The sequence below is a fragment of the Saimiri boliviensis genome, chromosome 2 (assembly GCF_048565385.1).
Source record: "Saimiri boliviensis isolate mSaiBol1 chromosome 2, mSaiBol1.pri, whole genome shotgun sequence".
NCBI lineage: Eukaryota > Metazoa > Chordata > Mammalia > Primates > Cebidae > Saimiri > Saimiri boliviensis.
Genome location: NC_133450.1, coordinates 148,150,296 through 148,175,662, shown reverse-complemented (window position 1 = coordinate 148,175,662; position 25,367 = coordinate 148,150,296). Strand labels below are relative to the sequence as shown.

General features: G+C 38.8%; 1 protein-coding gene across 18 annotated transcripts in view; it reads right to left on the bottom strand.

Moving 5' to 3' along the window:
- Window positions 1–25,367, bottom strand: part of TRPM6 (transient receptor potential cation channel subfamily M member 6) — a 375,800-nt gene that overhangs the window by 165,713 nt on the left and 184,720 nt on the right. For 15 of the 18 annotated variants that reach the window (XR_012516553.1, XR_012516546.1, XR_012516543.1 and 12 more), the window contains 3 exons: window positions 24,134–24,812; window positions 20,799–20,835; window positions 19,937–19,980 (listed from right to left, as the gene is read on the bottom strand). Coding sequence is in view for 1 of the 18 variants with exons in the window: in XM_010341208.3 (XP_010339510.2) it covers window positions 24,649–24,812 (164 nt within the window). In the remaining 17 variants the exon portion in view is untranslated. Of the gene's footprint in view, window positions 1–10,762; window positions 24,813–25,367 lie in introns of those variants that run through there. The other 3 variants (XR_012516547.1, XR_012516550.1, XM_010341208.3) reach the window with 3 other exon arrangements.

Below are 25,367 nucleotides of genomic sequence, written 5' to 3'. Positions count from 1 at the left end.
AGAAAGAACGAATGAACGAACTACAGACAAATCTCTCTAGTGAACACAGATGCAGAAATCCTCAACAATATACTACCAAACCAAATTAAACAACACATTAAGAAGATTATTGATCATGATCAAGCAGCATTCATCCCAGAGATGAAGGGATGGTTCAACATATGCAAATCAATAAATGTGATACATCATGTGAACAGAATGAAGACAAAAAACATACGATCATTTCAATAGATGCCAAAAAAGCATTCAGTAAAATTCAACATTGCTTCATGATAAAAATTCTTATAAAATTGAGTATAGAAGGAACATACCTCAATTTGATAAGAGCTATATATGGCAAGCCCACATCTGGTATCACAATAAATGGGAAAAACTGAGTCTTTCCTCTAAGATTTGGAACTAGACAAGGATGCCCACTTTCACCCCTGTTACTGAACACAGTACTTGGGAGTCCTAGGCAGAGCAATCAGAACAAGAGAAAGAAATAAAGGACATTCACATTGGAAAAGAAGTCAAATTATCCTTGTTTGAAAATTATATGATCTAATATTTCAGGGGAAAAAACCCTAAAGACTCCACACAAAAAAAATATATTAAAGCCGATAAATAAGTTCAGTAAAGTTTCAGGATACAAAATCAACATACAAAAAATCAGCAACATTTCTATATGCCAACAGTGAATAATCTAAAAAAGAAACCAAGAAATTAATTCTGCTAACAATAGCTATAAATAAAATAAAATACCTAGGAATTAACTAAAGATATAAACGATCTCTACAATGAAAACTATAAAACACTGATAAAGGAAATTGAAAAGGAAACACATAAACAGAATGATATTCCATGTTAATGAACTGGAAGAATCAATATTGTTAAAATGCCCATACTAAAACCTTCAGCAAAAGCAGCATAGAAGAGACATGTCTTAACGTAATAAAAGCCACCTATGACAAACCCACAGCTAACATTATACTGAATGAGGAAAAGTTGAAATCATTGCCCCTGAAAACTAGAACAAGACTAGGATGCCCACACTCACCACTTCTATTCAACGTAGTACTGGAAGTCCTACCCAAAGCACTCAGATAAGATGAAGAAATAATGGGCATCCAAATTGTTAAAGAGGAAGTCAAACTGTCTTTACTTGCTGATAATATTATCCTATCATTTAGAAAACCCTAAAGACTCATCCAAAAAGTTCCTAGAACTTGTAAATTAATTCAGCAAAGTTTCAGGACACAAAATTACTGTACACAAATCAGTAGCTCTGCTAGACAGCAACAGCAACAAAAGTGAGAATTAAATTAAGAACTCAACTCCTTTCACAAAAGCTGCAAAAACATAAAATACGTAGGAATATACCTAACCAAGGACATGAAATATACTTCTACAAGGAAAACTACAAAACACTGCTGAAATAAATCACAGGCAACACAAACAAATGGAAACACATGCTCCTGGATGGGTAGAATCAATATTATGAAAATAATCATACTGCCAAAGCAATGAACAAATTCAATGCAATTTCCATCAAAATACTACCATCATTCTTCACAGAACAAGAAAAAAAAAATCCTGAAATTTATATGGAACCAAAAAAGAGTCCACATAGCCAAAACAAGACGAAGCAAAAGGAACAAATCCAAAGGTATTTACATTACCCAACTTCAAACTATACTATAAAGCCGTAGTCACCAAAGCAGCATGGTACTGGTATAAAAATAGGCACATAGGCCAATAAAACAGAAGAGAGAACCCAGAAATAAAGCCATATACTTAGAGCCAACTGACCTTCAACAAAGCAAACAAAAGCATAACATGGAGAAAGGACACCCATTTCAACAAATGGTGCTGGGATAACTGGCAAACCACATGTAGAATAATGAAATCATCTCTCACCTTATATAAAAATAAACTCAAGATGGATCAAAGACTTAAGTCTAAGATCTGAAACCATAAATAATCTAGAAGATAATGTAGGAAAAACCTCTCTAGACATTGGCCTCGGCAAAGACCTCATGACCAAGGACCCAAAAGCAAATGCATCAAAAACAAACATAAATAGATGGGACTTAATTAAACTAAAAATCTTCTGCACAGCAAAAGAAATAATCACCAGAGTTAACAGACAACCCAGAGAGTGAGAGAAAATCTTCATTATCTGTATATCCAACAAAGAACTAATATCCAGAATCTACAACTAACTCAAACAAATCAGCCAGAAAAAAAAAACGATCCTATCAAAACGTGGTTTAAGGACATGAAGACAATTCTCAAAAGAAGATATACAGCCCAGGTGCAGTAACTCACACCTGTAGTCCCAGCACTGTGGGAGGCTGAGGCATGTGGATCACTTGAGGCCAGGAGTTTGACACTAGCCTGCCCAACATGGTGAATCCACATCTCTACTAAAAATACAAAAATTAACCATGTGTGGTGGTGCACACCTATAATCCCAGCTACACAGGAGGCTGAGGCACAAGAATTGCTTAAACCCGTGAGCCTAGATCACACCACTGCACTCCAGCCTGGGTGACAGACCGAAACTCAAGATGTTGGCGTGGATGTGGTGAAATAGATATTGGCATGGATGTGATAAAAAGGGAACACTTTTACACTGTTGGTGGGAATGTAAACTAATACAACCACTATGAAAAACAGTGTGCAGATTCCTTAAAGAACTAAAAGTAGATCCACCATTTGATCCAGCAGTCCCCCTACTAGCTGTCTACTCAGAGGAAAAGAAGTCATGATTTGAAAAAGATACTCGTACACATATGTTTATAGCAGCACAATTTGCAATTGCCAAAATGTGGAACCAGCTCAGATCCCATCAATCAACAAGTGGATAAAGAAAATGTGGCGCACACACACACATGCACACACACACACACACACACACACACACACACACACACACCATAGACTACTACTCAGGCATTAAAAAATGAAATAATGGGCCGGGCGCGGTGGCTCAAGCCTGTAATCCCAGCACTTTGGGAGGCCGAGGTGGGTGGATCACGAGGTCAAGAGATCGAGACCATCCTGGTCGACATAGTGAAACCCCGTCTCTACTAAAAATACAAAAAATTAGCTGGGCATGGTGGTGCGTGCCTGTAATCCCAGCTACTCAGGAGGCTGAGGCAGGAGAATTGCCTGAACCCAGGAGGCAGAGGTTGCGGTGAGCCGAGATCGCGCCATTGCACTCCAGCCTGAGTAACAAGAGCGAAACTCTGTCTCAAAAAAAAAGAAAAAATGAAATAATGCCTTTGCAACAACCTGGATGGAATTGGAGACTATTATTCTAAGTGAAGCAACTCAAAATGGAAAAACAAACATTGAATGTTGTCTCTCATATGTGGGAACTAAGCTATGAGTATGCAAAGCCATAAGAATGATACACTGGACTTTGGGGACTTGAAGGAAAGGGTAGGGGGTGACGAGGGATAGAAGACTACACATTAGGTACAGTGTACACTGCTCAGGTGATGAATGCACCAAAATCTCAGAAATCACCATTAAAGAACTTACTCATGTAACCAAACACTATCTGTTCCCCAAAAACCTATTGAAATTTTTTTTAAAAATTAAAAATATTTGTACAATCAAAAGCAATCTACAGATTAAGTCCAATCTCTATCAAAATATAATGGCACATTTCACAGAAATAGAAAAAATAATCCAAAAATTTATATGGAACCACAAAAGACCTAGGATGGCCAAAACAATACTGAGCAAAAAGAACAAAACTGGAGGCATTACATTACCCGACTTCAAATTATACGACAAAGCTATAGTAGCCAAAACAGCATGATAGTGGCATAAAGAGTCGCACAGACCAACCGAATAGAAGAGAGAACAAAGAAATAAATCCATGTATTTAAAGCCAAATGAGTTTTGACAAAGGTACCAAGAACACACATTAGGGAAAGAACAGTCTCTTCAGTGAATGGTGCTCAGAAAATTGGATATCTAAACACAGAAGAATAAAACTAGATGCCTATCTCTTGTCACATATAAAAATCAACTCAAAATGGACTAAAGACTTAAGTCTAAGACCTGAAACTAAAAACATTTCTTGAGAAGAAAATATTGCAGAAACACTTTAGGACATTTTTGTGAGTAAAGATTTCTTGAGTAAGACCTCAAAAGCACAGGCACCAGAAGCAAAAAATGGATGAATAAAATTATGTCAAGCTGAAAATCTTCTGCACAGCAAGGGAAACAATTGATAAAGTGAAGACACAACCCAAAGGATGGAAGAAAACATTTGCAAGCTACTCATCTGACAAGGGATTAATATCCATAATATATAATATATCAGTAGTTCAAACAACTCCATAGCAAAAAAATAATAATCTGATTTTAAAATGGGCAAAATATCTGAACAGACATTTGTCAAAAGAAGATATACAGGCTGGGCGCGGTGGCTCGTGCCTGCAATCCCACTACTTTGGGAGGCCAAGGTGGGCGGATCACTTGTGGTCTGGAGTCCAAGACCAGCCCAGCCAACATGGTTAAACCCAGGCTCCACTAAAAATACAAAAATTAGCCAGGTGTGGTGACAGGCACCTGTAATCCCAGCTACTCAGGAGGTTGAGGCAGGAGGAACACTTGAACCCAGTAGGCAGGGGTTGCAGTGAGCCAAGATCACACCACTGTACTCCAGTCTGGGCAACAGAACAAAAATTCTGTCTAAAAAAAAAAAGACATACAAATGATTGACAGGTATGGAAAAAATTCTCAATATCACCAATAATCAGAGAAATGCAAATTAAAATGACAATTAGATATCATCTCATTCCAGTTAAAATGACTTATCCAAAACGCAACACTATATCAAAGAGCTATCTAGGCCAGGCACAGCAGCTCACGCCTGTAATTCCAGCACTTTGAGAGGCACAGGTGGGCAGATCACTTGAGGCCAAAAGTTCAAGACCAGCCTGGCCAACATGGTGAAATCCCGTCTCTACTAAAAATACAAAAAGTTAGCCAGGGGTGGTGGTGCATGCCTGTAGTCCCCACTGTTCGGGAGGCTGAGGCACAAGAATTGTTTGAACCTAGGAGGCGGAGGTGCAGTGAGCTGATATTGTATCAGTGCACTCCAGACTGGGCAACAAAGTGAGACTCTGTCAAAAAAAAAAAAAAAAGAAAGAAAGAAAAAAGAAAAGAAAAGAAGTATCTAGACAACCATATTAACACATTTATAGCAGCACTATTCAAAATAAACAAGATATGGAATCAATCTAAGGTTCTATCAGTTGATAAATGGATAAAGAAAATGTGGTACATATACACAACGAAATATTATTTAGTCATAAAAAAGAATGAAATCCTGTCATTTGCAACAACACGAATAGAAATGAAGGATATTATGTGAAATGAAATAAGCCAGGAACAAAAAGACAAATATTGCATGCTGTCATTAATATATAGGAAGTGAAAAAAAATGAAGATAGAGAGTAGAATAATGGTTGCCAAAAGCTAGGAAGGATAGTGGGGATGGGGAAATAAAAAAGGGATGGTTATTGGGTGCAAAAATACAGTTAGGGAGAAGGAATAAGATCTAGTGTTCAGTAGCACAATATGGTGACTATGGTTACCAATAATTTATTGTATATTTCAATATAACTTAAAAAATGAAATAGAATGCCCCTAACACAAAGAAATAAATATTTGAGGCGCTGGCTACCTCAGTTACTCTGATTTTATCATTACACATTGTATGTTTGTGTCAAAATGTCACGTGTATCCATAAATATGGATAACTATTATGTATCCATAATAATCGAAAATTATATGTTGGAAAAAATATCCCATAGGTTTCCATCAATGGAGAAAATCCTCTTCAAATATCTAATTAGTATTTGTGTTGAAGTCACTCATAATTGAGAGAAATTAATGAGAAAAAAATGTCATAGATAAACGCTAGCAAAAAGATTTTTTTGGATGTAGAAATAGTAACAAATCCAAAAAAACTTATAGTTTGGATTACTTAGCATTTTAAAAATTAAAATCACCTACAGTCATTTACTTTTTTTTTTTTTTTTTTTTTTTCCTGAGACAGGGTCTCTGTTACCCAGGCTAACTTGCAGTGATACAATCATGTCTCACTACAGCCTCGACCTCCCAGGCTCAGGTGACCTTCCCATCTTAGCTTCCTAAGTAGCTGGAGCTACAGGCGCACACCACCATGCCCAGCTTTTTTTTTTTTAAGAGATGGGGTTTTGCTACATTGACCAGGCTGGTCTTGAATACCTAAGTCAAGTGATCCGTCTACTTCACCCTCCCAAAGTCCTGGGATTATAGGTATGAGCCACTGCATCTGGCCATCATCTACTTTTGTTGCATACCTAACCATGTAGTTTTGAAATATATATAGAAAAATCTACTCGAGTTCCAAGGGGAAATTGAAATACCCACAAAGGACAAAAATCATACAGTTCTCAGATCCTAGATCAAACAGGTTTTTGTCAAAGAATATTTAGAAAATATTTTAATAACACAGTTAACAAGTTTGATCTACTACATAAAAATATTTAACTCTGTACCCAATAAACAAAAAAATGCACATTATTTTTTTTAAGAACCTGAAAAAATGCACTTTATTTTCAAACACATGGAACATTCATAAAAATGTACTTTGTATTGAGTCACAAAAAGTCTCAATAAATTCCAAAAACAAGAAATTGTCATAGTGGAAAAATTAGAAGAAAATAAAGATCCCATCACCACCACCACCAACAATAAAAAATCAAAGCACCTAGAAATGTAAGAATAAACTTCTAAGTAATTCTTGGATTAAAGAAGAAATCAAATTACAAATGATTTAGATATGAAAATAATGTGAGCTCTAAATACCAATATTTATGGGATGTCACCAAGTGAAACAGTGGAACACATACATACGTTTACACAGTTTAGAAAGCAATATTTAAACTGAACCAAGATTTCAGCTCAATAAGTTAAACACAAATAAAATTGAAAAAGAAAAATAATATAAAGAGTAGAAATTCATCAAAACTAAGTAGAGATGGTCAATGAAACAAAAAGTTGACTCTTTGAAAAAGCTATAAAACAAACTTCTGACAGATCAGATTATTGGGTATAGTGGAGGATAGCTACAAACAGACATCCCCAATTAGTATGAGAATTTAATTACATATACATCTGTGCTGTTGATTTGATCAGTTTCTTCCTCTTAGGCTTCTAAGCAGCATAGATTTTGAAATAATTTTTAAAAAATAAAATAACTCCCAATAACTGAGTCTGCTTGAACCCTGTTTGCTGACTCAGAGAGGAGCATCTATGGGATCAAGCATTATCTCTGACAGGTAAGTATGAACTCTCCTTGCTGCTGATCCTGTGCTTCTATCTGCCATGATCCCTAGGCTTGACTGTCCCCCATCTACTGAAGGTTGGGACCCTCTGTTGCTATCTTCCTCCTTGCCCCCAACCACAAGACTGTAGTCTACCATGTCTCAGAAGTGACCACCTATCTAACTGTCTAACCATGAATGCACCCCTTAGGACTGCAAAAATGTCAACCCTGATTAACAAAAGAAACCAACAAACAAACAAACAAAAAAAGAGATAAACTGGAGAAGCACTTAGAGAATGCAAAGAAAAGAATAAAGGGATAAAAGTGATTTAAGAAAATAATAGCTCAATACAAAGAACAAGTCAGAGAAATGTGGCCAATTAAGGAAGAAAACAGAACAAATTAGAATAGGAGAAATAACTGAGGCTACATCAAACAGATGTTTTAGATCAAGAAGGGTCACCCTGCTTCAGGCCATTTACTGACAAAAGAAAAAAAGCCATGCCTAAATCAATGCAGTAAATGTTTACATAGTAAAATGAGGAATCTTCAGGAATCCAATCTGTCAGCAAATCCTGATTGTTCTTTCTTTAAGATAAACCAGATCCATTGTAATTTCAGCTACTTAGGAGGCTGAGATCAGAGAATCACTAGAACCTGGGAGGCAGTGAGCCAAGATTTTGCCACTACACTCCAGCCTGGGTGACAGAGGAGATTCTGTCTCAAAAATTCCATCTCAAAAAATAAAATATCTATTTATATATTCCAGATCCAGTATCCACCCACTTCTCTCATGTTTTGTCCCATTCCAGCTCTGGTACTGTCACCTCTGACCTTCACTATTACAGTCATCTAACTGAGCTTCCCAATTTTTCCTTTGCTCCACTATGCTCAACACGGGAACCAGGGCAAACTTTTTGTAATCCAAGTCAGAGCATGTCTTTCCTCTGCTCAAGCTCTTCCAGTGATTTCACCAAGTCCAAATCATACAAGGCCCTGTAGGATGTGTCCCCCTCCAACCCCCCAATCTCTTTTGATGTTCTCTCCTGCCACTCACCACTCCCCCAGGGCCCACACCCTACTCATCCCTTTTGAGCTAAAATGACCTCCTTGCTGTTCCTTCCCAAATGTGCTCTGCCTCAGTGCCTTTGATCTTGCAGTTTCCTCTGCCTGAAATGCTCTTCCCTGAATGTCCATGTGGCTGAATTCCCTCTCTTCATTTAGGCTTCAAGAGCAGCCTCTCCTGCCCCCTATCCACAAGGGGAGACACCGTCACTTCCCTCTCTGTCCCTTTACTCTCTTTTGCTATCATTGTATTTGTTGTCTAGTTATTGCATTTGTTTTCTAGTTACCATTGTCTAGTTATTGTGCAGTGAAGAATCAACCTTATCTAGGAGCCTTCTAGATTTAGCCCTGGGCTACTGGGAGGTGGAGGCTCCTGAAATGTCCTGGCTGACTGGAGTGTCTCCATTTGTCTAAAGGCTTTGATCATGGGACAGTCTTAACAATGTGATTTATGATGGGGATTTGGGTCAGGTCATGTCAGTTCTGACCTCCAGAAGGAATGTGGACTAAAAGACAGCTGTGTGAACAGTATGGGAATTAATCCCAGTAATTAAGGAAGAAAACAGGAGAGATGTGTTATCACCTATCATGGTCAGGAGGAGGTACTGCTATTCATGACTCCATGGGGAGAGGATGGCCAGGTGCTTTGGACCTCTCCTAGCTTCTGCCCTATGCATCCCTTCCTTGGCTGGCTGTACCTTCTATCCATTCCCTGAAATAAAACATATCTATGAGTATAATAGCATTCAGTGATTTCTGTGAGTCGTCCTAGGGAATTGTCACACCAGAGAATGATTTTGGGAATCCTCCAAATTCACAATAGTGTCAAAATAAGGGTACTCTTGTGGGAATTATTCCCCTAGACCTTGCATTTTGCTAACCCTGGGTCACTGGGTTATTCTCTTCCCCCACTACCACCACCATCCGGACAGGACTGTCACCTTCACAAGGTACGGTTCACTGCTATATATCTATAGCAGAGAACTGTGTTTTATACATAGTCAGCACACTACGTCATATGACCTTCACCACCTATCTCCTTTTTTAATTTTCTAAATTCTTTTCAAAAGGGATGTGAGATGCTGGGCACTGTGGCTCACGCTTGTAATCCCAGCACTTTGCGGGGGCTAAGGTGGCTGGATGGCTTGAGCTCACGAGTTCAAGACCAGCTTGGGCAACATGGTGAAACCTTGTCTCTACGAAAATACAAAAATTGGCCAGGTGTGGTGGTGCAAGCCTGTAGTCACAGTTACTCGGGAGGCTGAGGTGGGAGGATGGCTTCAGCCTGGGAAGTGGAGATTGCAGTGAGCCAAGGTCGTGCCACTGCACTCCAGCCTGGGTGACAAAGCCAGACATTATCTCAAAAAAAGGGAGATGTGAGATCTTGTGTTTAGGGATGCAGTAGATGTGTGAGAATTATCTATGTATTATTTGGTAGGATGCTTTAAAAACTTAGTCTGTAATAACTTTTAATGGGGAAATTTAAACTCATTATATTTATTACTATAAATGATTGTTACATTGACTGATTTCTATAGTTTTCTATTTTATTCTACATAGCTATCTTTGAGTCCTATTCTAAGTCCTAATATGTTTGCTAGAGATTCTTATATTTTATCTTATGTCTTTATCCAGCATTTTTAGATGCCTTTCATAGATGTTTGATCTGAATTATAGATAGACATTCTTTTAAATACTTTATGAGTGGTTACAGTAAAGCTTTCTTTTCTTTAAGTGTGCTTAAGCCTACAGTCATATAATCATCAATTTAAAGTCAACACAATTACTTTTTTTTTTAAGTCATATGTTTAGTATCTTTGCTTAAAAGATGAGTTACTCTACTTCCTTTGTATTTGTTATCTTTTTCCTGGGTTTTGCAGCATATCACCTGGAACAAAAATAATTTTCTTTTTTAGCATTCAATTTTGTAAATAGTAAGTGAGGCAATAATTTAGATTGCCTCACTTGATAATTGATTCAATATTAATTTATTATGTTTAAAGTCTTATGAGAGGCAGCACAGTGTAAGGGTTAAGGGTGCAAAATTTGAAGCCCAAATGCTGGGATTCAAATCCTGGCCCCACCTCTTATTGGATGGATGGTTTTGCACAAGAAAGTGCACTTCTTTATACCTCAGCTTCCTCACCCGAACTAGGGAATAATAATAGTAGCTACACCTCATTGGTTTGCACAAAAATAATTGAATGAATTCATTTGTGCCCAGAAGAGTGCCTAGCACATGGCAAGCACTGTCAATTATTATTTCCTCCTTTGTGTTTGATTCATCTTTCAGCGTTCTGATAAATGTCTTTGAAAATAGTCTTTTTTTTCATTATCTAGGAAAACCATGTAGTTACTATTCTTATGCTGTCTTGCTTATTTGGATTTTTTTTTTTTTTTGCATTTTCACATAGTAACAAGAAATTGGCAGAGTATAGGAGTCTTGGACAATAAATTTTAACTTTTTCCCTGAAATCTGGTAAATAGCATTTTACTGTCTTCTAGCACTTACTGTTGTAAAAGTGAATGAAATTTTTGTCCCTACATGGGGAAATGTTTCATCTTCTTGGATTAATTAATCAATTCAACAAATATTTATGTTGCTGATTCTTTGTATAAGACAGCCTGAGCCTGTCTACGGAGTAGGTGTATATGTGTGTTATATATGTAAGTTTCTATGAACGTATGTGTCTGCAATCTGTATCAGGACTTGGCAGGTGCCTTCCACATCAGTGTTATACGACTACTTGCAAAAGAACCCTGCCTTTTAATGAGTTTACCATTTAAAAAAAAAAAATTGGGACACTGCCTGGTTCCACAGTGTTAAATGAAAATAACATTCAGAGTTGAGTTAATCTGATTGCATGGGATCTCTTTTCCCCCTTGCTGCAAATCAGAGCAGTTTTCAGCTAACAAGAATGGGTGCCCTACTTGAATGGGCAGCAGGCACTGCTGCTAGTCAGAGCAGCACTTAGCATGGCATTGCCATCATTACATCCCCAGGTTCGCAGCAATGAAACTCCAGGAGTGGCAAAGTCAAATCAGTTCAATTGTCTGATTGTTCATACTCATAAAGTGGGGAAGCCGGCAGGGGTCCGGCATAAAACTTGGAGTTCTGCAGTGGAGCTCCTTTAAGGTAATTCATTGCCCTCTGCAGTAGCTTAAATCAGAGGGGCCAGCATGGTCACAGTAAATGCAGCTCCCCATACTGCTTGAGAGCAATATCGCAGATAGCCGGCTGCTATGCCAGATGTCAAAGGTGCACTAAAAGCACTTGGTTTTGATCTACCCCATTCCCGAGAAGTACAATGGATGGGCCTTTAAGCGCTGCCATAAAAAAAGATTGTGATTAATGAAGCAGCACAACTTAATAAACCGAGTTGACTCCCGCTTCCTTCTCCTAGGCATTTTCACTGTCCACAAAGCAGTTCTTTTACTTAGCAGCAGGGACATGTAAAATGTTAATCATCAATCTGTGGGCCATTAAAGAAGTTGCTTTCCCTTTCTCAAGTTGAAAACCAAGGGGGAAAGATAATAGGTTTGGTTAACAGAGCTATTCACATAATGGAGATGTGCACAAAAAAGCTTTGATGAAGCCAGCGTGGGAGCCCTTGAGCACTAACCCATCCTGCTCTTGGGACCATGAGTTCAAATCCTAGCTGGGGCTGGGAGGCTCAGGATGGAGGCTGGGGTGAGTGTTTTGATCACAGCTGGACTAGCAGGAGGTTACTGTACCTGAGTGAGGCCAAAAACAAGATAAGAAGGCATAGAAGCTTCCTGTGTCAGCAGACAGGACAAGCTTACTGGTATTGCCTTAACCTTACTTGGCCTTCTTCCTCTCAAAGAATGCCAAAGCATCCTTCCCAGGTAGGCAAGTGGCCATGAGCAGAGTCCTGGGCAAGTCAATCCTCCCTCACCCAAAGAACTGTTCAGAGTTTTTGGCTAATTCACCAAAGCCTAATGAAGTATTTTCTCTGGGAACTAAAAAGTACATCAGTCAGAGATGGCACAATTTTATAATCTGCTCGTACTTTAGAAATTGCTTTGAGCGGGGTCAGGGGTCAGAGACCTGAGAAAATTTTACTTCACTGCTTAGAACTTTTAATGTTTTATTGCCTTTCCTTACTCTAAAAAGTATACAGGAGAAAGGTCATTTTCTTTCTTTTAAAATCATACATACCTACAGGCTATTTGTTTGTTGGTTTGTTTTTGAGACAGAGTTTCCCTCTGCCACCCAGGCTGGAGTACAGTGGTACAATTTTGGCTCACTGCAGCCTCCGCCTCCCAAGCTTGACTGATTCTCAAGCCTCAGTCTCCTGAGTAGCTGGGATTACAGGCATGCATCACCACAACCGGCTAAGTTTTGTATTTTTAGTTGAGACGGGGTTTTGCCATGTTGGCCTGGCTGGTCTCAAACTCCCTGACCTCAAATGATCTGCCCACCTTGGCCTCCTAAAGTGCTGGGATTACAGATGCGAGCCACCACGTGTGTCTCTGCAGTCGTTTTTAATGTGTTGTTTATCTCAGCATGCTCCTCCTGAATGCCCAGGTTCAGACCCTATGGTCCAATGAAAATCTATCACTAATCCAGGCGGTTCAGTCAGTCCAAGGTAAACGAAGCAGGGTCAAATATGTGACACTCAAAATCTCAGAAAAGACACACAGGTCATATAAAAGGTGCCAACAAGCTTAAAAAGTAGCCTATGGCAGAAGAAATGTTTGGTAGTTTATACTAGGGCCATGATTTTCATTGTTTTATGAGATTTGTTGAAGCAAGAATATGAACTTATGGGAGAATTTTGTTGAGTCAATAAAGGGGTTTCCTTTCTCCCTCTCACATCTCACTTGAATTCACTGGATGGCCATAAAGGAAGAAATGTTGGTCAAATAAGCCTGAGCACTATCTTTAAAACCTTTTATTCTTCAAGATGGCCACGTAATTCTCCCACTCTTAGCCTCTAATTTCTCCTTTATGAATCAAACAAAACATTCGTTCCGAAATACTTGAAGCTCCAGACAAAGCAAACCACTCCTTTTCCTCAAGCATACCTTCTGCTTGAAATGTCCGCCTGCCCCCACCCCCAACACTGGCTGCACATACTAAGTGCCCACAGGATGGCTTCTGATGTACCTTTTCTCTCTCTGCACTTACCACCTTGTGCTAGGACAATTAATTTGGGACTATGTATCCCTCAGTGCACACATAGTTATAGCAACTTGTCTCAAAGTACAGTAAAACTTGGCATGGTTGGATACGCCAGGCTTCCTTTACAGGACAGGTGTGAGGAGGGGCCAATGAGATTGAAAGGGTGAATGAGAGATTTTTTTTCTTGCTTGTACATGAATTACATTGTTTTCACATAGGGTTTATATTATAGATCAGTAAGAAAGCAGTATTTTCAAAAACACTTGACAAAGATTGAGGAAACTTCCGTCAGCCACATAAAATAAAAATAGTAAGATTAATGGTGAAATGAAGTGAATTTGGAAGAGGGTGATGATATGAGCAATTAAAGCTCTTTCCAAAACACCTTAGAACCATCTCTAATGGTTGTAATCATTCACCAAACTATAAATTCCCATGGGCAGAGTCCACATCTTATTCACTGTTATACTTCTAAGGCCAAGTAGTTTGCACTCAGTAGACGATTCATAAATGTTTGCAGAATTAATTAATTAATTGACCCAGAATTAATTATGTTCAAAACATTTGCTAACTTCTCTAACCTGCATGATAAAACTTAACTCCCTATAATTACATGATAGGCTTTTAAAACATTTATCCATTCTTTCCAGCTTCATCTTTCGCTATCTCCTCTACCTTATCCCAACGTATGCCTTATGAGTTAGCCACACAACTATTCACCATTTCCTAAACATCTCCCCCAGATGTTGTTTCCTCTACCAAGTAAACTGCTTTTCATTCTTTGTGAAGCCCTCCCTTCCCTCTCAAAAGAGAAAGTCTCTCCTTAGCTAAATTCCAATAGCATTTTGCAAATGCCTCAACTGTAGCTCTTGGTGCAAGGAGATTATTTATGTCTGTCTTCTCATGAACCTATGAGTGCCCACCTTACTAATCAGGGCACAGTGCCTTGCAAATGCTAGGCATGAAATTAATTTTAGTTAAATCATAAGTTGATGATTGAACAAATAAAAACTAAGCAGCCACCAGGAAGTTATGAAAAGACCACATGCTCTGTCTTACCTATGCTCTGTCAGCTATGGTTCTTGATGTGTAAAAAAAACGGTGAATCATAAATTTTCACAATAGTACTCTAGAAACATCTTCAACTTTAAAAATTGATGAATTAAAACATTTCATCACAAAATTTCAATTCCCCACCCATTGCCCTTGAAGAAATGATCCAAGCTTAAAAATCATTTTGAAGCTTATAAATACAACCTTTAAAGTTGGAGCACTCTTTAAGGTCTTCTACTTAAATTATCATGGAAAAGGTACATGATAATTAACCCTCTTTGGCAGGGCGTGGTGGCTCACACCTATAATCCCATCACTTTGGAGGCAGATGGATCACCTGAGGTCAGCAGTTTGAGACCAGCCTGGCCACATGGTGAAACCCCATCTCTACTAAAACACAAAACTTAGCTGGGCATGGTGGTGCATGCCTGTGATCCCAACTCCTCGGGAGGTTGAGAAAGAAGAATCACTTGAACCCAGGAGTCAGAGGTTGAAGTGAGCTGAGATCGCAGCACTGCACTCCAGCGTGAGTAACAGAACAAGACTCTGTCTCAAAAACAAAACAAGAAGTGAAATAATTATCTTTATAAAATTTAGTCAATTCTCACCTCTTATGTATACCCAAGCTTTCCACTTCCACGTTAGGTTTTGCCATGGTAAAAATTTACAGTGATCATGGCCATTCAGTATAGGAAACGAATTAACATTCTCCACAGGGCCCTCATTTGTATGGTATATTAATAGGATCCTTATGTAAATTTCTGCTTTTACCTTACTGCCTATTTGCCTGCTGGCCAGTTGTATGCAATTTAGAAAGGAGGACAAGAAATGTTTGATTTCATATGATGTTGCTTAGAGGGATGGGGAGGCAGAGGGAACGGGTGGGGGTCAAGCAGCAAGAGAAGAGTTACAATGGGGATATTTTATAGCTGTCAAAACCCAACAGTGCTCAATAAAGCCACTTTCATTCCAATTAGATTTTACTTCCTGGATCCAACAGACTTGGCCATTATAAATGAATTATGAGGGAAAAAAGGGAATATGTCTGATGAGATTTTGAAGATACCTGGTGGAAGAAGACATGGAGAGTTAGTCGAAAGCGTACCATGTTCTAAATAAGAAGAACTCTGTGTAATGCAGTAAAGCTAGGTAAAAAAATAAATTACTTAATTAAAAAATAAAAAATAAAAGAACTGTGTTAGGTACTTCTATATAAAGAAAAAACCCCACTTGGAAAAGTCATACCAAAGAACACTACAACTTCCAGAACCACATACAATTAAATGAAGAATTAGACCAGAATAGATAATCCCTAAATTGAAACTGATTGCTAACTGTTCATTAAAATCATTTTTCTCAACTGGGCACAGTGCTTCATGCCTATAATCCCAGCACTTTGGAAGGCTGAGGCCGCCGGATCACAGGTCAGGAGTTCAAGACCAGTTTGGCCAACATAGTGAAATCTCATGGCTACTAAAAATTAGCCAAGCGTGGTGGAGGGCACCTATAATCCCAGCTACTGGGGAGGCTGAGACAGAAGAATTGCTTGAATCCGGGAGGCGGAGGTTGCAGTGAGCAGAGACTGCCCCATTGCACTCCACCCTGGGTGACAGTGCGAGACTCCATCTCAAAAAGAAAAAATGTTCTCTTATTTTTGGACATATTGCTAGACTGCATTTCCTAGTCTCTTTTGTGGGTGGACATGGCCTTAATCACTGATTGAGTTCTAGCCAATTACATGTGAACGAAAGGATGTGTACCACTTCTAGGGCTGGCCCCTAAAATTTCCCGTGTGTTCCTCCGTGTTCCTTTCCTCTTCAGATGACTGGGCTGAGAAACCCTAGGGCTGCCTTGAGATCCATCTGTTGAAGATGGCAGAACCCTGTCTGCATGGATCCCAGAAAGACTATGTAGAGCAGAGAACCCAATGACCTGCCACTGTCTGGACTTTTAAATAGGCAAGAAATAACTATTCGCTGTGTTAAGTCTTCACATTTTGGTGCCTATTCATTATTGTTGCCTAGCCCACATCCTAGAGAATCGTTTCAATACTGACATTCTAATATCTATGTCATAAACTATTTAGTCTTTGAAAAAGAGAAGCAGTTCCAGCCAATCTTGGATTGGAGACAGCTTTGGTAATTAAACAAAATAATTTAATTCATAACTTGGAAATAAAATTATTCATAACGTGACATTTTTCGTAATTTTCCATCATGCCTATTTGTGGGCCACTGTATCAAGTGCCTTATGTACATCATCTCTAATTCTAGCATTAACCCTGCTTGTTAGATATTAGGTTACAGAGATGAATTTGCTTTATAACACTCAGGCACAAGAAATGGCATACTAGCTTATTTTTGTAAATCTAGACATAGTCTCCTCTCTAAATGATAAGAGAATTACTGCCAGTCAAATATGGGGATTCTAAAATATGTAAGGACAAAGGTAGTTGACGGGGGCCTGGAAAACATGTGAGGGCTTCTAACCTTTAAGTCATCAGGCCCACGGTTCAGGGCTATGTAGTTAATTCCCAGGCAAATGACTCCATCTGCTTCATGATTGGCAGGGACATTATCGCTTCCTATGACTTCTTAGGCTATAGCTGCAGTCAGTCTTCCTGATATCTATGAACTAGCCTACATTTCTCAGCAAAAACATCATCTTTCCTATCTCCGTGGATGAATCTCTCTTCTCTTTCCCACAGGCAGGCACCTTCTGCCTCAGCAACTCCAAGTAATAGCTCCCATCCATTTCCAGAAGTCTTGGAGGGGTTTGTCATACTGGGGCCTTGCCACCTCTGTGGCATGCCATTAACATCCTTAGGCATGACCATCCACCTACCTTGTTAGGATGGAAAACAGCCAGAAGGAATAATAATTCAGTATATTTACAGATTTTACTGCCATGTTCAGATAACAAATTGAGGTTCAGAGAGGTCAAACAAGTTGCTCAAGGCCACAAACTCTTCAGTGGCAGAGCTTCATTGCAAACCCAAATCCATCTGGCTCCACAGCCTAGAGAATTTTCTGTAATCCCAGTTTTTCCCTAGAAAAATTCAAGGCACCACAGCCTAAGTTTTTTTTAATGACAATGCGAAATAATTATAAATGATTTAACTAAGATGAAATATTTGAAATACGCATTGAAATCCAAGTCTTAGAGCTTTTTCACTTGAAAGCTTCAGTAATCACCCAAGTAGCTTTTTATTTATACACATACACACACACACACACACACACACACACACACACACACACACAGAGGCACACACAAATAAGCAAAGAGAATTGGTAAAAGTCATTAATTTGTAATATCATTTTGCAACTAGAGTTCTGAAGTCACATATCTAATGAATCATCCTCATTAAAACACATAGACAATTAAAATCTCAGTTGGTCCATCTTAATCACAGTCTTATAAAGATTTCCAAGTTTGAAATTTAACTGTATACATATCTGAATATTTTTTAGAAAAAAAATTTCAATACAAGAGGAAATTATTTGCTTTAACATACAAATGTGGCCGTTACTAGACTAAATAAGGGTGACTTAGGAGGCCTGAGTTCTAGTCTCTCTTCTAACAATAGTTATTAACTTTGAGTGAAGCACAGTTTCTTTGGATTTAATTGTTCTTATTTTTTTAGCTCTCACATTTTCTAATTTTACATTTCTGGGAAAATTGCTATCTCATAAAATCAATGATGTTTGTTGATCCACATTTGCAGTCATTGTAGTGTAAAAAGAGATAACATAAAGAGGGAATCAGAGAAAGAAAAAAGGAATAAAGAAGGGAGGAGAAAGAGACAAAAAAGAGACAGAACGTGAGAGAGAGGGAGGAAGGTGAGAGAGAATGGAAAAAGAGAAAATAAATATTTTCTCAACATCGTCCATGTTTCTCAAGGCTGATCTAAGAGTTGCTTGAAATTCTGTTGCATCCTTTGGAATCAGTCTGAAGTATTTCAGACTTTGAGTATTCCACTCCCACTGGCAGGCCCATCCCTCCAGAGAAGATGAGATAAAACAGGATGTCTTAGCCTGACACCATTAAAAATTTGATTTATCTACCTCTCTTTGTTCTGATTCCATGCACTTCAAGCAACCTCTTGATTATAATCCAGCTTCTACAGCCTCCAGGGACGCAGTGTGATGGTCAGGCTGATAAAAGTTTTGTAACTTGCATAGGTTCTATTTTTCACTATAAATTGATATGCTGCAGGTCACTAAATGCTTTCAAATGGTAAGTATTGTTGTATTGACCAACAAACTGTCTAAGGAGACAGAAAAAGGAGGGGAGGGGCAGACATGCAAATAGAGGCAGAAAAATTCACCAGCTGACAGTGCCAGACTCAGAAGAACCCACCCATTCCTTCATGACTGGCTTTCCCATGGACTCACGGGGTCCACAGACTGCCATTAACTGTGCAAGAAAGATTTTCTTAACATGACAGGAGCAGAGAACACATCAGGAAACATTCTATAGACTTCATTTTGTTTTTCTCTTCTGATGGCCTAAGTTAGGCCCTGATTTTTAAATCTGTCTTTCAATCCATCATAGGGATTCATGCTCTAGTACTCTTAAGTGTCCTGGCTAGCACTGCATAGACTTTTATGTCGTCGATCTGATCTAGCTTCAAATCCCAGCTCTCCCTTTGGTAGCTGATTTAGTCAAGTTACTTAATTCATAAGCAGTATTTTAAAATATTTATAATGAGAATAATAGACCTAGTCCATGAAGTCACTGTTTAAACAAAATTATGTACAGTGCACATTTAGCACAATGCCCAAGACATAACGACTGCTCAATACATATTACCTACAATAATAACAAGTTGTCATTATAATGATCATGGCCGAGAAATTATGAAACAGCATACTGTAAACCCCTTATTTGTTTTAGAGAGCCCTAAAGACAGAAGTGGGTCTTATCTAGTAAGTTTAATCTTAGTGTCAGTGCATAAATGCCGTAATGCTCAAAAATTATTTCTTAAGTAGGATATACACCAAACAGTTCCACAAAACCTCTTTCCTCCCTATCTCCTAAGACATCCCCAAAAGCCCTTTCATGGTAGGCAAACATCCCATCCCAAGAAGCCCAGCCCATATTTGTTTTCATCTGCAATACACATGTGATCTTCCAGAACACACCACTCCCTACTTTCTCAGGAAAATAATTCACCAATCCTGCTACCATCCATGACAACTCTCTAACCTCACCCATAGCAGACCCACACACCTGGTAGTCATTTCTCCTCCTCCTCTCCATTGTATTTACCAGCACCTCTGCTCCCCAAGTCCTTATCAACAAAATTTCCAGGGTGACGAGGGAATTGTAAAAACATGGCAACATACCAGGGGTTTCTTTTGGTCACCAAAGCATCCTGAAGTCCTGTGACCTGTTGGAAGGTGACCATTAGGATACAGAATCAAGGATTTATTCAAAGACAAAGTGCAGACATGTGACATCATTGGTGATTACCCCAAAGCCCTCCAACAAAAGGCAATTGTTATGTCCATACTGGGATAGCCATTAGCAAAAGAGTCTTCACTATAATATTGGGAAGGACTTTGCAACTAAGTTAGCAGATGGAATTTTTTTAAGTTACAATGAAAAAATTCACTACAAGATGAAAATCCTAAAGAAAATCAGTTGCTAAAAGCAGATGCTGGCAAGTTATAGGCCAGAATTTTCTTATTCCTAAACAGCCCAATACTGACAAAATTTAAATCACCATTAATTACATTTTTTTAAATCTTCAAGTTTGATAAGTATCAAGATTCTAAACCTACTCTCTCTTCATGCCTCAAATGCCACCAATGATGGTGCCAGCTTGGGACTTTACTTTTTCTCCTGGAACACTTTCTTTGGGGAAAGGATGGCAAAAGAAATTAGCTGAGTAAACCCAAATCCATCAAAAAACAAAATAAGACATACTGTGAAATGGTGAGTTTTCTCATTTTGAATTATTTAATTAAGTTTTAAAACAAAAGGAGCAATGAGCTCTTTCCCCTTGGAAAGGGAGCAATAGCAGAAATCACTTTTGTGTTTATGCTGAAACAGGTCCACTGAGCATCCTCTGTAAACATTAAATAACTATCACATAATACCAAAAACAAAAACCCCTTATTTACTGAACTGAATTCCATGCTCACAAGAAGCCTTTTAAATGAGATTTTCAGAGAACTTCATAAATGATCTCTCATTATCACTCACCTTCATTTTAAAAGGTATCTTCATCTCCGTTTCAGCACTAGGGGTTAACAGAAAGGTTAAATGAATTATATAAAGTTATATTAAAAGCCTAAGAACAATAGAGGCCAAGTTTTGTTATCTCTTGAGAACTGAAAGCCTTTCTTTGAAAAATTAAGCAACTTACCTAATTATTTTTAGGAGGGTGTTTCACAAAAATACAATATTTTATCTCTACATCGCCTATAAAGAAAAGTCGCAAAATAATAACCATGCTAAATAAAAAATCAGTGTGGTTTCCAGAATCCTTTCTGTTCTGTGTACCCACCCATGTGGCTGGAGATTCAAAATGCTATTTAAGTCTCATTTTCCTTCAGAAGCTAACCACTGTGGAACAAAATGCTGTTAAGGGGGGAAAATCTTTTCTGTCATTTGACTTTAACTTATGATAAATTAGCTTCAACTAGTTTCTTAGAAAATTGCCCAAGAAATGACTACAGAAAATTAAATACCAAGACTTCAAAGAGGCAAACATACAGCCTACAAATTCCGACCTCAGAGAATAATCCTCCCTTTCTCATGCTTGAGAGAGATGTGAGTAAAGAAATTGTACTAGGGCATGGTAATGAACTATCTTTCAAATTACTTTTCTATCAATCTTCTTTTCAAAGGGTAATAAAGTGATGATTATTTCTAGGCAGTTTCTGGGAAGTTATCATCTCATTTCAATAGTCACCAGTGAAGGACTGCACTCTGGTATTCTCACCAGTGGTGATAAGGGCAAGAACTGGGTGAGAATTCAATAGACAAGGTACAGGTTGTTAAAACCTATTTCTCAGAAAATTAAAACAGAGAAAGATCAAAAGAATTGTGTTGGGTCTTAAGGAATTGGTAATCATTTCCTTCTAGATTAAAAATGCAAATCTGATTTATTACCTAGTGAATGAAATCCACTATTATGTGAAGATTTTTTTCTTTCAACAAATATTGTCAAAAGCAATACATTATGTGTCTTGCTTTGTGTTAGATGTTGGTGACTACTTGAGAAGGGCAACAAGCGACAAGGGAATCTGTGATATGATTTCTAGAACCAGAGCAATAGGTCTCATCTAAAACAAGAGTAACAACAACTCAAAAAGTGTCTTTGAAAGCACTGACTAAATGGTTTCTGGGAATTCTTAGTCATCCAGTATTTGTTTTACAAAACTGGAGAAAATAATAACAGAGCAAAAAACACCCAAAATTATATCTGATTCTATAACCCAGAGCTCTAAGAAGCTTTAAGATAGCATGAGGCAGCAGTCACTCCAGGACCATATAGCCTTGTGTAAAAAAACTCCTATGTACTGGATGTCTTCAGGGGAGGTCTCTCTGGAACGTGGCTGCTTCTCTGGTTGCCAAAGTCAAATTCAGATCCCATCTGTGTTAAGGGTTTTGTGCTCAGACAAGGATTATGCAGTCTGCTTTTCCTCAGTAGATCCTAAGACCAGCCCCAGCTATGGCTTCTTATTTGGTCTAATTATCTTACCCAGTCCAAACCAACTGCCCACTGGCAGATAGGATATGAAACGCATTTCTGAATTTGACATTTGGCCAGAAGTTAAATTTCTTTACTATTAGCTACAAATCAAAACTTGGAGCAAAACAAACAAAAGAAACATGAGACAAAGCTTTCTGAGGGCAAAACCGTGCCATCTTCAACACTACATCCTTATCACTAACGCAGTACGGAGACAGCACTTAATATCTGTTGAATAAAATTGTTTGAATGAAGGAATACTCCACCCTTTTGTGGTCATGAATCACTCAAAGTCAAAATTGCCACATTGGTATTTGCATGCAAGTATTCCCACAATGACTTTTGCTCAGCAGTTCGTCTTTTAAAAATGTTATTCTGTTGACTTTTCTTAAAACAAACAACACAAAAAGCACACCACAGAAATTTGAAGTCCAAATGTATTTGCTTTCAATTTCCATTCCAGGTAATAAATATTTGACCAATGAACTGAATTCTTTAGTTTGGCCATTGAGCAAGCAAACTCTGCCTTTTTCCATAGCTGAATGTAGCACTGAAGTGAGTACCAATTGTTCCTCTACTGATTTGTAGAATAGGATAAAGTTGTTAAGCCCCCGCAAAAGCATTAGCACTTTATCCTAACTGCCAATCAATAAATCACCCAAATTTCCCACATTCCACTACCCCCAAAACCCAAGTAAAAGGGGTATAAACTAGCCCTTGTGTAATTCAAACTTACGAGAATCAGATATAACCATCGGTTTTCTTGGTTTAAATTCTTGGTTTTCCACCCTCCTAGTCAACGTTTCCCCTGTATACCTAAGAATCTGGGAATGTAGATTTTTAAAGCAAAATCTGTAGCAAGCCAGCTAATGTCAGGATTAAAGATAAAGATAAGTTGAATTTTTCAAACCCAGGAGGTTTGCTGCCAGTAGAGTGGAGCACCTTATATTAAGAAAGGGGATGCAACAGGACAGGGAGACGACTCCCAGCCCCCCCATCTCTCCTCGTTTGAAAAGCTGGTGCTTCTTCAAGGTAGGGTGACCAGGCCCAGCATACAAAAGGGATCACTGATCCCTCAAATATACTACACAGTGTGACCTCCAGGAGTCTTTCACCTTGGGCATCACAAACCAATGACATGTTCTCAACCTTATTCCAAAATATATATACACATTCTTTACCCCAGGGGAACAGGGAACTCTGCCCTGGAAGGAAGCAAACACCTGTGAAACATGTTTTCAGACTGAAACCACATCTTTCTTCATAGGACCTGACATAAAGTAATTTAACTTGCAATATTATATATACAACTTTGGAAAGGGGAGTGGTATTTTACAGGCTGACTTAGTCAAGTCCTAACTAATAGTATCCCTGAGATTAAAGGAAGGGAAACCCTTTCCTAATAATTTCCAGTTCTTCATATTCTTGTTCTCTTGTTTAAAAGAAAAAAACAGAGGCCAGGCATGGTGACTCATGCCTATAATCCCTGCACTTTGGGAGGCCAAGACAGGTGGATCACCTGAGGTCAGGAGTTCGAGACCAGCCCAGCCAACATGGTGAAACCTCATCGCTACTAAAAACACAAAATTAGCTGGGCATGGTGGTGCACCCCTGCAGTCCCAGCTACTCAGGAGACTGAAACACAAGAATCACTTAAGCCCAGGAGCTGGAGGATGCAGTGAGCAGAGATCACACCATTGCACTCCTGCCTGAGCAAAGAGTGAAATTCCATCTCAAAAAAAATACACATGAAGGTTATTTGTTTTAGATTTCTCTTTCCTTTACAGAAACCTGAAATATCCAGGCATCATATGATTCACTGACAATATCTCAAACCCACCTAGATTTCACCAGGATACTTGGTTAGTTTGTGCTCCAATCTGTGCAAATCCACCCTCATTCCATTGTTTTTCCTATCACTGCTATTCAAAGTCCTATGCTGTGGAAAAAACAGAAGAGGAAGTCACATAACTTTTTATGTACATATACATAGACATAAAGACAGTCTGTGGGTGAGGTGACAAACAGCAGTAGGGGGTCCAGTCTGCACACATAGTGAGAAAATAAATTAAATTCATCCCCACCACCCCATCCTTTAATGTGCAGCATTCTGCTCCAAGGTTCCAAGTGGCCAGCTAAAGCAATGAGGTATACAAGAACAATATTCCCAGCTGGCTCAACCAAGCGTCTTCATGTGGAACTTGAGGATGGAGCTGCCAAGTGCCCTGGGCAGAGGTCAGTATCTAGGAGAACCCACTGATCATATACCAATGAGGCCTTTGGGTAGGAGGAGAGGTGAGGCTCAGAGGTGTGTCCCAAGGAGGCGCTGATGTAATCAACGTCACATCACGTCGATCAATCTTTGTTATCACAGAGTTCCTGGCAGGTAGGGCAAATACTGGGATCTTCTTGCTCCTCCCTTTTCATAGTTGCTGGAGGCTCCTCAGTTGATTCTATTTTTATCTCAAGTCCAAAGGTGGAATTTATCCTTTCAGGGGAATAGTTATCTCTTTTTAAATCTGCAAAGAGGACAAGTAAAAAGGTTATAGTGGATCCCCAAGAACATACTGTTCATGAAGACAAATGGGATTTTAGGCTTTGCCAAATGTCCGGAGAGGTCTCCTCTTCCTCAGATCATAGATATGCCAAACTCAAACCCTTGACCATGTCCAAATTAAGCCTCCTTTCCCACCCCAATACTCATGTGCAGCTCTCCCTTCCCTATGCTGATCGGGCACTGTTTCTGGGAGCAGAGAAGAAAGACTGGGTTGCTTGCTTCCACACACAGTGCCTTATAAGAAGTTCTGTAAATTTATTTTGTTTAATTGGAGACAATAATCACTCTCAATTAGCTGGGCATGGTGGTGGGTGCCTGTAATCCCGGCTATTCCGGAGGCTGAAGCAGGAGAATCGCTTGAACCTGGGAGGCAGAGGTTGCAGTGAGCTGAGATCACACCACTACACTCCAGCCTGGGCAACAAGAGCAAAAAAAAAAAAAAAAAAAAAAAAAACCCTAAGTCTCCCTGTGTCCTGGCTGCTCAGATGTAGTCCTTCTGTCTTCAAGAATGCAGGCC